Consider the following 12,544-nt stretch of genomic DNA (forward strand, 5'->3'; position numbering starts at 1 on the left):
TCATGTCATTTCGTTTGAGAAAAAGCTCATTCATGCAATTATTTGTGAAATGAAAACAATTTCAGTTTTGCAAAATCATTTTTTACACGTGGTCAATTATGATTCGGCCATGTCATTAATTAAATCTTTTTTTAAAAAAAGAAAAACTCAAATATGCTATCGAACTATGAGAAAAGGCTCATTTATGCCATTGGTTAAATGTTTGACTCGTTTATACCATTTCAGTTAATAAATAATGACATGAATAAGTTTTTTCTCAAATGAAATGACATAGATGAAAACTTTTAACATATGACATAAATAAACTTTTATAAAAATTACACAAATCTCATAATGTTAAGAAGAATAGGAGAGAGAGTGAGGAAAATAAAAAAAATTATATATTTTTTCATATGATAAGATAAGTTATGTATTTTAATATTTTTTTCTCAAAATTTAATAACATAGTTGAGTCTTTCCCCAAAATAAAAAAAATTGTCCTATCTTGCTCCATTAACTCCATCTTTGATTCTCCTCTTTACTTTTCACTTTTGTGGAGTGAGTGATGAACAATCAATTTCCAAAATTAAATCTTTTCTTTTTGATTGTTTGAATTTCAAAATAGAATTTTAGAATCACATATTTTAGTAAGTGTAGCATGAGAATACACAAAAACTAACTCTAGTATCTTTGTAGAGAAAATGATCAAAATGGTCCTTAATGTATGGGCTTTGATTCCACTTGGTCCTTAATATATGAACTTGATGGAAATGGTCCTTTATGTATCATAAAATATGATCAGTTTGATCCTTAATCCTAAAATTAACATATTTCGTTTTTTTTTTCAGTCAAAATACACAAAATATGTAAAAAATGTGCTCGTTCAAGACTTTTTTCCTTCCCCTGTTTTCAATGGCATTCAAGTTTTTCTTACTAAAATAATTCATTCACCAAAAAAGAATTACCGGGCATACCTCACTTCTTTTTGTTCATTCAATTTTTTGTTAATAAAAAAGTTAATTGTCGCCCTTTTTTCCTTCACTCTAATGAGTTATTATTATGTGTGCAGTTATTCATCTGTGTGCTCTTTTTATGGTCTTCTTATTGATGACCTTTCTGTTCATGGGAAGTTGAAATTGAAAGATATATTATAGATGTATGTGACACATAAAACTAGTGAGCCAAAATTAGTAGAATCAATATAGAATTACAACTGGATTAAATGGGTTTCTTTGATTATTCTAAGAATGAGGTCATATGGAAGCAATGGAAGGATATTTCAGGGATTAAGAAGGATGAAATATTATTTATGATGTTGTTTCTTATGTATTATGTTTATTATACTGAGAAAAATGGAACGGTGGTTCATGATTTGGGGAGTCCAAGTGCTTATCGGAGTAAAAGTCAACCGGAGATGGATATTTTAGGAACAGAGTATGCTAAGGTGGAAGGATACTGCATGGATTCTATATTTAGGCGTTGTAGGATAGAGGGTTAGATTGTGCTTTAGTGAGTGGACTGTTTAATTTGACGGCAAAAAGAATTGGGTATGATTAATTATAGGTTAAATATCAAAATGAACACATTTTATGATATATTAAGAACTATTTCCATCAAGCTCATATATTAAGGATCAAATGGAAGCAAAACGTATACATTAAGGACCATTTTGATCATTTTCTCTATCTTTGTACGAAATATAAATTTCTTTGGGATGTATACACACCACATGCAAAGTTTTAGGGCATATTTTGTAATATGTAAAACAATTGTGCCAGTAATATATGAGAGTTCATCCTTGCAAATCCCTCGTGAAAATGAAGCCCAGAATCCCTGCTTCAATTTCTACTCTAATGGCAGGTAAAAATCTTTCTCTAAAACCCTAACTTTTTAATCAAATGGTCCCTTCCAATTCAATTGTTCCTTCTCCTCCACCGCAGGTGAATGTGCCGGAATCTGCAAAGCCATTTCTGGCCTCTTATCGGAATATCAAACATTTAACGGCTTCGGTCGCACCTGCAGCAGGTAAAATACGCTTTAAACCTTGTGATTTAACACCAGTTCTGTTTGGAAAGATGAATTTGAAGCAGCTTGAAAAATTTTCTGCATCAGTTTGCCAATAGTAGGAGGATTAATACAGTATCTATTTCCGTTTTACAATTTTATTCTGGTTATTTGTGCTAATAGGTTTTGTTAATGTGAAATCATCAGAACTGTTCATTTTTTTAAAATTGTAATTCGTCTTCATTATGGATTGTAGTTTATCTATTCGTAATCTTCACTAAGAGGACGAGTTAGTTGTCTATAGAAAAATTTAAGAGCATGTTTGGATGGGCTTATAGCTTACTACTTATAACGAATAGTCATTAAGTTAGGACAACAGAAATTTTAAAGCTCAAGTAAAGAGAAAAAAGAGAGGAGATGAGATGAGATGATTTCTCCTATAGAGAAGGTACAAAAACCAACGTCAAGTTTTGCAGTATATCTGAATGAATTTAGCTAAAATCTTGTAGGAGTAATTGGTAACTGTGACAGTTATGTAGTTTTACCTCAAAATAGATGCTTTTACTACCTTACTGAAAGCACGCCAAGGCAAATGCACCTAGGAATATGTATAGAGCAGGAAGTAGCGATGTACTTCCAAAATGCAAAATTGGATTACATCAAGAAACCACATTATAGATTAACCAAAATATAATGGACGGACCATGAAGCAGATTCAATTGTCTTCCTGATATGATTCCCTAATTTAATACAGTGGAGATTACTGAACGTGCTCATGAGTTAATTGAAGAATGGTGCTTCATTTTTGTATAGGTGGCAATCGGGTTGTATTAGACCGGTTCTGGTTCTAACCACCTTTTTTTCCTGCTATGCTGAGGAGATCTTGTGGATCCTTTGAGGGGATAGATTGATGACTAATCAAGATTTAGGTGAATAATACATAACTTACAGCTTAGGAAAGTTATTCTCCAGAACCCTGCCAAAAATCAGTTAATTTTTTGCAATGCATCATCAAAGGACCACTCAACAGTCAACCCTTACTACATTCCATAAAGGGTGGTGTGGATTTCCTCTTATCTATTCTATCTCTGTATATGGTGCTTGGGTATAAGCATTCATGCAGTTCACATGTTAGTCAGCAAGTGCATAAAGTATCTATGAAAGCTTGTCATGGACATGGTCTTCAGCTGGTATACTTATAAAAAGGAAAAAGTTTTCAGCTAGTATGAGTGAAAAGTTCTCAGTCTCTCCTTTTGACCTTTTCTTCCATGTTCAGTTTTCTTGTCTAAGTCATCAGTCATTCTCATTGCTCAATGAAAATGAATTCTAGTGTTGTTAGTTTAGTATAGCTTTTCCATTCTCTATCATGCGTCAACATTCCACAGTATATTTTCTAGAATTTATCTTGTACATCTATAAAATCCAAACTACCACATATGGTTGGAGAGGGTCTGCATATAAATAGCAAGAGTTGGTTGATTTTTGTGTTTGTTCTAGTTCAAAATCATTGGCCTATCCACAATGAGTTCAATCCAAAGGCACTTAGGTGTCGTTTGGTTGAAAAATAAGTTATATTGGGATTGTTATACAGGGATTAATAATCCAAGGACTAGTAATGCAGATATTGTTTTTTGTCGGGAGTTTGGTTCATTGAGTTAAAAATTGATTATACAGTGTATAGCTTGAACTTGTGTTTGGTTTAAAACTGTATAGGGTTTTGAAAAGACTTTGAGGAGATCCACAATGGTAGTTTTGACATTTTAATATTTGATCCATGTATAACTTAATCATGGTATTGTCAGTTGTACCACATTGGTCATGGTATAAAACAATACACCAATTGGTGTATTAAATTATACCATGACTAGTTTACATGATTCAAAAAACAAGCCAAACATTGGATAGAACAATACCAAATCTATACCATGATTATTTCATTCAATCCATCAAATCAAACGAGCTCTCAATATTTTGAATTTGAACAATAATTCCCTCTAATGAGTTTTTCTTTTCTCTTTTTTGGAAGCTCCCTCAAATGGACCTAGATTGCAAAGTTGAAACAGATGATGCAATTATGCATAGATCCAATAATTCTGACCTTGATATTAATCATAGGGTTGTTCAGCTTCTAGAGTCTTTGGGTTATACATCAACCAAAGCTAGCATTGTTGTTGGACAAACAAAAATTGTCTCATAAATTGTCCGTTAGTATAAAGGGTATATAAGCTCTAATTTTTGGACGGCAGGCAGGAGTCTTAATCATAGTGTTCAGATCTAGAGACAACATCTTAATCATTTAGATGTGCATTCAGATTCAGACGTCTAAATTTTAATGAAAACAAATGAGGCCTTAGACCATTTCGCAAAGTTTAAGGACAATTTTGGACTTTTTACTTAGAATAATTTGTTTAGTATGAAGGGAGTTGTAAATCTTGCAAAAACACATTTGCAAAATAGGTGAAAATGGGTCCAGAAGTAGAGATAGTATTTATTTGGAAAAATTTGAAATTACTTTAGTTCAAATGTGGGTCGCACAGATAGAATATTGAAAAGTAATATACTCTGTCAAGATAAGTTGACAACTTTGGAACAACCTAAAATAGAAATAGATAGATTATTGGGTATGAAGGAAGTAGTAATAAGTAAATCATCAGAGGTAACACCTTCCCACAATAGGGTTCAGGTGAAGGCCAACAAATAACCAGTACACGAACAAAACCAAGGGCAAGCTGCAGAAACTAAAAGGACTGAATGTGTCAATAGCATAGCAAAACCTCTAGGCATATAGCTTCTGAAAAAAGAATAAACTTCCTTCCTAAAGGCTCATTAGCTTTAAATAATCATACTTAGATGAACAGTGAAAACTAGAATCTGGATGTTTTAGGCTAGGATAATTATAATCTGGTAAGATGGGCAGGGACATGAGAAATGCCACTTCGGGTATCAAAGTTGGGAGGCAAAGAAATGAGAAAAAAGAAACTTGGTATTTTGTCTGTATCTCTCTTGCTTGCTAGCTCAACCTGTGGATTTTCCTGATTATTGATTTTATAGACTTTATTCTGACTATTCAAATCGAACGTCATGCTTTCTTATTGATTATTGTGCTATTCTTACACCTTAAAGTTAACCAGCTTCCAGTTCCAAAGATTTAAGAGCTCAAAGGGTTTACTATTTAAAGTCCATAATGATGATAATGACTTCTCAGACCTGGGTCCTCCAGTAGAAAGAGCTTTTGGGCAGCTGAAATTAGTGACGGAGAAGCGCGATCCTTTTCCGGTATGTTTTTCTGATTTTATTAATAGCGTAGGACTTCCAATGGGTGGGTACATGTAGTAATTTGCTTGAAGATGTTACCATTACCTTTTGAGTCACAGAAACTTGATAATGGTAGAAAAGTATCATCTCGCATGGCTCGCAGTGAAAGCATGCAACGCGTAAAGGGAAATGTCTTAACTCTTGATAAACCTCATCAAAGTGGGTGTGGTAACGGTGATGATGCTTCTGGATCGACTTATACTACTTCAGATGCTGCTTGTATGGATGTCCGGAGGTCAATCGCAGTTGGGAACGTACCTTCTACCATCAGCCTTTCTCAGCTTGTAGAAGCAGTTTCAGTCTTCGGAAAGTTCTGTGCTGCTTCAGTCAGGCATCTTCCTGATGGGCTTAACTGTTGGGACATCCAATTCAAGGTATGCTATTGATTTCTTGAAGTTCTGCCTTCAGCCCCCTCAATCAGGAAAAGTTTGTTTATTAACTGTTGTTAACTATTGGCAAGAGCTTAGAATCACGCAACAGAGCAGTTAGAGCTGGTGCGCTAAATCTTGGGAGTTATCGTCTTCCAATTCAACCCCCGCGGGCTTCTATGGTTGTTACTATCAGGATTGAGGACATTTCCGACGATGCTTCCCTCAGTGAGATGCACTCAATCTGTAAATCTGTTGGCACGACAGAAGGGTTGTCATGGGTAAGCAAGGATAGCGTAGAAGCCTTGTTCACAGTTGAGAATGACCAAGAATCGGAGTCGATCCTCAAAAAGTAAGTGGTGGTTCATCCTGGAACAAAAGGTCCTTATTGTTACTGTTTTCACTCTTGTAGGCTAGGGGACTGGTTCTTGTCCATTATTTTGCTATCTCAAAAGTATAAAACTGTTCTCGCGGCTTCATTTTGGAAGAAGTTGGAGGGGGGAAATCAATCCAAAAACGATTTGCTTTATTACAGCATCACCATTAATCATATTCCTTATTGTTCCATGTAGTTTTTCACTTACCATTTGCATCCATACTCCATTTTATTTACATGTACCTTATTGTTTGCATATGATAAACTATGAGAGACTGATATTGATAGAGAGAAAACAATACGAGAAGACTGATATTGACATCTGGTCAGTTCATTTTCTGCCTTCCTCTTTTCCTTAGCAGAACATACTGTTCTTCCATTATTGGTGGACACTGGTTGAAAACATATGATATTTCATCTATTATTTGGTCACAGATTTTAATTATGCCACCTGAAATCAAATTGTTGCACATATTGTTCCCAATTTAACCTTGCCTTTACTAGAAGGTATGAGAATATACTTGGTGTAACTTTGTTATGTATTTTTATCTTCTTAGGTTGAATGGTGCTATTGTTGGTGGTCATTGCCTATCAGCTTCTTTAGTACCTAGCAAGTCATCATCTGCTTCCATGTCTGAAAATAAGGATGATAGATGCAAGATGGCTTTACAAATTAACAACTACTTGACAGAACTCAAAATGCAACTTCAGGAAAAGGAAATGGATTGGCCTGAATTGTCGGTGCTGAAATTGTATATGGAGGATCTTCAGATGCTGCATGAGGAGATAATGCACCTTGAAGATCTGCCTTCCATCATCGATACATCTGACAATTGATTCTTGATTTTCAAAACATCTCTATTCAAGTATTTTCACTTGCTAACAACAGGATAACTCTCTTCAATCCTCTTTTCGTTCCCCCTTCCTTCAAACCCTTCATGTGCCTCCTCCTTGGCATTGCTTTTAGCAAATTAGCTGCTGAAACGAACCTCTTTGCAGCCTGTCCCTCTTGTGAAGGATTGACTGCCCTAAGTTTAGTACCATTATATATGCATAGTGGTGCTGATAAAGTAAAAATATTCAAGGTTTTTTTTTTGCAAATTATCCCCTATATGAAATGTTAGTTAAACTTTCCCTTATGCATGGCCTGACTTTAATTTTTACAATTTCGTTTTCATATTTGTTGAACTGACTACTGATTTTCATATTTGTATTCTTACGAGAGAAGGCAAACAAGATATCTGTGCCTTCCTACCAACTCCAAGTCAAGAGTCATTGTTGTTCTCTGTACAATTTTACCGCCTTGTTTCTGTTAACTTAAAAAGGCATAATTGGAGAAACCCTTTTAAAGAAGATATTGGTTGATGATCTGTTTGTGGTGGTTGTTAATTGATACAATATCGAAATGCAGAAATTGGAACCCTAAATTCTAAGAAGAAGAATAAAGATAGATTGACACAAACAAAGGAAGAAATAGACAATAATGACTATATCACAGTTCAGTGGAAATTACGTGTGAGAACCAAAGAAAGAAAACTCTGTGATTGTATCTGCAAGTCGAGTGTCCATTCAACCTTTTCCTGAGCTTAAGATTGAACTGGAAACAAAGTCTCTCTCCTTGATGATCACGACAAACAATAAATCAACCTCTCGGATGCCTTATCATCCAAATTCACGTCACACTATGAATGGATATTTATTTGGCCAATTGCTTATATATTTCCTATACTTGTGCTTTTGTAAACATGTTTTAATAATCCAAAAAATAAGATTTTCGAGAGTGGAGTTGCTCAGGGTAGTTAAGTGAAACAAGACAAGAAAAGAATGGCAGAATGTGGTAATTGTGTTAACAGAGGGTCTTAGAACAGGACTGTTTTTTGAACTTGTTACCTTTGAGCATAAAGGGCTCAAGCGATCCTCTGAAAGTTCTAGTCATGCACAGTGCAGTAACTGAAGTCCTCATTAAGGACAACGACACATACTGTGTTTAATCTACAGATTCATCTTCTTTTGGTCCCATATTCAAAATTCTACAGGGATCTTCCCCATTTTCGGGTGCTGATACACTCATTGAGGAGCATTCTTCAATCTTATATTCTCTCTCATCAACTAAAGACTTCATGTAGGAACAAGGCCGGTCCTCGGTCTCCATATGATTAGGTTCCTGCCCTGGAGTAAAATGCAATTCAAATGATGTTGGTCCAGGAGGTTGAGTCCTCATTTGCACAGACCGCAAAAGTGCAGCTCTCCTTAAGTCAGCAGAGTGGCATATGTCACTGGGTGATGATGGAAATCGACCCTCAGAATCAGAGCCTCGTTGACGAGGCTGGGAGGATGTGGCTGGAGGGAAGTTGCAGGAATGTGACGGATATGACGTGGAGGGAGGGCATGATGAGAACCCATTCATTGGTCTGTGATATCGGTAGGGTGAGACTGGACTAGTTGGTGCGCTCTCACGTTGGGGTGAGCTGGTATTCGTCAAAGCCTCATAACACCGTGAATCATCTGAATCTTCTGACATTGGTGAATATTGAAAGGACATCTCGTCCCTGAAAACAAACATAAAAAATCAAATAAAACTTGATAACAAAGAAGCAAGGAGATAGGAAAACCGGATCTTCATCTGTTACTACATTTCATATGAGCTTACAGGTACATTGTCAAGTCACAAATAGTAAGGAAATTCAAATCTAAGAAGAATTCATGGATTCTATCTCTAAATCTAAAAAAATTTCAGAGAGCTAGAGCAAAATTAAATGTTTATATACTTCACAAAAGTAAGCAAATCCAAAAGCATGCATGATGATAGATTCTATGCAGTAGTTTGTGTGGTTCTTTCTCATCATGTGTGGTTCTGAAAGGGATTAAGAAGTTCTCTTCAGACACTAAATTGGACCAAAATGACCAAGACTTCACCGATCATAACTTGGAAACATATTTTTGCACGATTATTGCTGTTTCATTTAACAGTAGAATACAGTCCTCGATATTTGCATGGTGCATCAGTTTTCTTAAACAAAAATATGCAAGTCACTGCCTTCGAAGATTTTGGAACTACAAATCCATACAGCGGTGACCCCTCTATTACGCTTAAAAGTCAAATGACTATACGGTCTGTACTTCCCTGCCAACCATTTTTTTCTCTAAACTCCAAGTGCCATAGACACCGAGTCACTGCTTGTTTCATCTGTTAACTTTTGATATGTTCCCGATGTCTCTGTATATAAAGCTCTGAACACTTTCCATTTTAAGTGAATTGCACTGACAGACACAACAAGGTTTCACAGAATCATAGTAGTGAATCTAACTATGATCATCACAGAACCAGCGCAGATTAGTCACTCTCTAAAGAAAGACAGGAGACAGCTGCCAGATGACATATACGAATTTTAGTTCTCTGTAATTCATCACTCCAAAAAGAGCTTTCACCTTTTGAACTCCCATTTCTAGAGGTTTTGATGGTGTTTTGATACTATATATACTGATTCATCTGTCAAAGATGCAGACATGAAACCCGACCAGGCAGAATCCCGCACCACAGTATATTCACTTGCAACTATATCCATAGAAACTGCCGTCCCACACTAATGTGTTTCAACAGTTAACAGATCTTAAAGGTTCTTTTAACACTCTCCTACTTAGGACCAACTCCCACAGCATAATATTATGGCAGTGAAATTCAAGAGGTCAAAGATGTGTGTGTATGACATGTGAATGAGCATCTTTCTACAAGGGGAATATGTGTAAAAAGGTTTTGAGGACGTAGCAAAAAATTGAGGTGGCTACTCTGCATCCAACCTTGTTTGTTTAATGCTTCCCACTTACAGGGTAACATACTAGAAAAAGGAACCATTAAATTCTAACATATACTAATAATAACAATAATAAGGTGCATAGCCGTTAGAGCTTACTTCGAGTGGCATAGGTTGAGGGACTTGTGACTAAGGTCACGGGTTCGAGCCCTACACCAACCCTGGTTTCAAAGGTTGTGTTTGGTCCTAAGGGTTGGCCCAGATGGATTTTTCAGTCATAAAAAGAATATTAATAATAAGGCGGGTAAGTTTCAATTGTATATTGGAAATGGACTGGACAGCTACATAGACCATGTAAGTCATGGAGGTTATTGGATATTATTTTATTTTGAATGTAAATGTATTTTCATTCATGGCCAAACTCTGGCCATTACTTGCTAATCAGACATATTATTGGATAATAAAGTCCCCATATCCTTGCTAATCAGACATATTATAATTTACTTGTTGCAGCATACAATGCTTCTCTGTCATTTTCTTATTTTGGAGGAGGGTCTAGACCAAAAGATGCCAGTAGCATGTTCGATTTTACCTTCTAGTAACTTTTCAATTCAACATATGATAGATTAAAAGTCCAAAGGAAACCTAACCTAAACCAGCATAAGCATACACTGCAGGGAAGCAATTGATATACATGGGGAAGAAGAAAAGAAAATTCTGTCTACTTTAATTCTTGCTTGTCTCTCCATTTAACACCAGTCCTCTCTAAAGGAGAAGTTCTAACACAATTTATTGCTGTTCTGAGAGAAAGACATTCATGACTAGGTTTTCTAAGCAGTATCTTAATTGTGTTATAACTCAACTGAGCAATAATTGGCATTATTCTGTTATTTCAGAAATTCAACAAAACTTTCAAAATTAAAACATATCTCTGGGTTTCACACAGTACCGAGAGATTGAGCTTGCACAGGCTTCTTTGTGAGATTGATAACTAAGCGATCACTGAATTCTGGTAAATTATTTCTTTCTTTAGAGTGGACAAAATTAGTTTAAGAGATGATACATGAGTAATTACTCAGCAATGAATGATACCAAGCAGCCACTATGAGTGGTTAATATAGAAGGTTGGGGTTTAAGTGTTCAATTAACCTCAAAAGTACTACTTTCTCAAATGAAACTACTTAAACCTATGGAACTTCTGTCAACATAGGTTGTAAAAGACTACATAGTACATACAAGCAACATGTCCCAAAAACCAACATTTAGGTAGAGGTATCAATAGATCTCTCTCTGAACAATTAAGTGTTCTCTCAAGACTCACTTTTTAGGAAGAAAATTTTAAGCTTGGTCTTTAATGGACTCACAGAGCTTCTTGATTCAAGGTTAATACAGTAATGAGCTCACTGCCAAAGGATGTAAGGACTGAAGGAGAGAGGTTTCAACTAGAATCCCCATCGTTCACCAAACCTCCTTAGATTTAAGTTAGAGTAAGACAAACCTAAAGTAATCATACAGAGAGAGAGAAAGAGTAAAGAACCAAGAAGTAAAGGCCATTAACCAGGACAGCAATCCCTCATCTGCAATGGAAAATTCTTCCTTATCTCTCTCTTTACTATTTCTTTTGTTTGTATAAGAGAAATATAATTAAAAGCACAAAAGTCCATTAATGTAGAAACAGTAAAATATTCACAAGGAACTAAATAATCTAAGCAGTAAATTCTATAAACTAATGCGAGGTACCTATCGGGGGACTTCTTCACCTTAAACACAATCACATGCCAATGGACTATCATGAACATGTAACTCAATAAAGGATTTACACGTACAGCATAAACTTAAGGTCAGAGCGTCATTTCAGACTTCCAACAATAACTTAAGCAGGACCAAAAGTAATCTATCCATGCAATGAGAAACCGAACTTGCTCCCATCCTTAACTATGTATTAATATCTGTATAATTTCTGTTTTCCAATGTAGTACAAAATTCATCACCTGATGTAGAGCATGCTTTCGGATCTTGATGGAGAATCCACTATATTATCTGGTAGGGTGTCTCCCACTGTCAATCCATTTAAACTTGATGCCATTATCTGCAAAATTCCTCAAGTTACTTCAGAAAGCCAAAGAAACTAGCACATGAAGGCTGAAATCACAGGCAAAGAACACGCATTTCCATTGATAGCAACAACAACAAGTGCAATTTCAATAATTATATTTAACATAAGAATCTACAACAAACATTTATACACTTTATTGACCTTGTTAAGAAAGCACCATTTTTTAAAAAGTCTATCAGCCACATCTCAATCCTAAACTAGTAGTAATTAACTATATTTATCCCACCTGCTCTGCTCAAATCCATTTCATTCCAAAAAGGCAATTCAATAATACAAGAAATTTAAACCCTCGAAAGCTCTAAAAACTTGAAATTGTATAATAACAAAATCGGCTCTAATTCCACACACACATTTCAACAACATCAAAAAGAGTAGATTTAGAGAAGGGGCAAAACCTCACTAAGATAACGTTTGTGAGAGTGGAGATTATCGACATAAACCTCGTCTTCTGGGTCTCTATTTCTCTTACCAGTACCAGTTGGGGACGATGTGGCTGATGATGACGATGCTGCTGCCGCTGCTGCGATCGCCGGAGCAGACGACGGCGATGAACCCGTCTCCGAGTCCATAATACAAAAGAGAAAATCAAATCCTTTTTCCCCTGTTTCTCGAGTTCAATGTCAGAGTGAAAAAG

At 35.7% G+C, this 12,544-nt stretch overlaps 2 protein-coding genes across 2 annotated transcripts; one reads left to right on the forward strand and one right to left on the reverse strand.

Annotated features, from left to right (window-relative positions):
• The first annotated feature begins 1,763 nt into the window (after positions 1–1,763).
• LOC125866839 (uncharacterized) lies at positions 1,764–7,153 on the forward strand. The gene is made up of 6 exons (XM_049547241.1): positions 1,764–1,839; positions 1,920–2,004; positions 5,115–5,259; positions 5,358–5,672; positions 5,759–6,018; positions 6,600–7,153. The coding sequence occupies exons 1-6, from the start codon at positions 1,764–1,766 to the stop codon at positions 6,877–6,879; spliced, it is 1,161 nt and encodes a 386-aa protein (XP_049403198.1). The 3' UTR covers positions 6,880–7,153.
• Positions 7,154–7,825: 672 nt separating this feature from the next.
• LOC125853485 (uncharacterized) lies at positions 7,826–12,544 on the reverse strand. Its single transcript, XM_049533179.1, has 3 exons — positions 12,306–12,544; positions 11,786–11,883; positions 7,826–8,591 (listed from the first exon to the last, which is right to left on the reverse strand). Exons 1-3 carry the CDS (start codon positions 12,477–12,479, stop codon positions 8,030–8,032), a joined length of 834 nt encoding a protein of 277 aa, XP_049389136.1. The 5' UTR covers positions 12,480–12,544; the 3' UTR covers positions 7,826–8,029.

This window comes from Solanum stenotomum, chromosome 1 (genome assembly GCF_019186545.1).
Source record: "Solanum stenotomum isolate F172 chromosome 1, ASM1918654v1, whole genome shotgun sequence".
Classification (NCBI taxonomy): Eukaryota; Viridiplantae; Streptophyta; class Magnoliopsida; order Solanales; family Solanaceae; genus Solanum; species Solanum stenotomum.

What these genes read in the sequence shown, in the direction of transcription:
- LOC125866839 (XM_049547241.1), top strand. Translation starts at nt 1,764, where the DNA reads ATGAGAGTTCATCCTTGCAAATCCCTCGTGAAAATGAAGCCCAGAATC. An exon ending in AATTTCTACTCTAATGGCAG is followed by an intron (nt 1,840 to 1,919) that starts GTAAAAATCTTT and finishes CCTCCACCGCAG; the next exon opens with GTGAATGTGCCGGAATCTGC. An exon ending in GTTGGGACATCCAATTCAAG is followed by an intron (nt 5,673 to 5,758) that starts GTATGCTATTGA and finishes ACTATTGGCAAG; the next exon opens with AGCTTAGAATCACGCAACAG.
- LOC125853485 (XM_049533179.1), bottom strand. Translation starts at nt 12,479, where the DNA reads ATGGACTCGGAGACGGGTTCATCGCCGTCGTCTGCTCCGGCGATCGCA. An exon ending in ACAAACGTTATCTTAGTGAG is followed by an intron (nt 11,884 to 12,305) that starts GTTTTGCCCCTT and finishes GGAATTTTGCAG; the next exon opens with ATAATGGCATCAAGTTTAAA. An exon ending in GAAAGCATGCTCTACATCAG is followed by an intron (nt 8,592 to 11,785) that starts GTGATGAATTTT and finishes GTTTGTTTTCAG; the next exon opens with GGACGAGATGTCCTTTCAAT.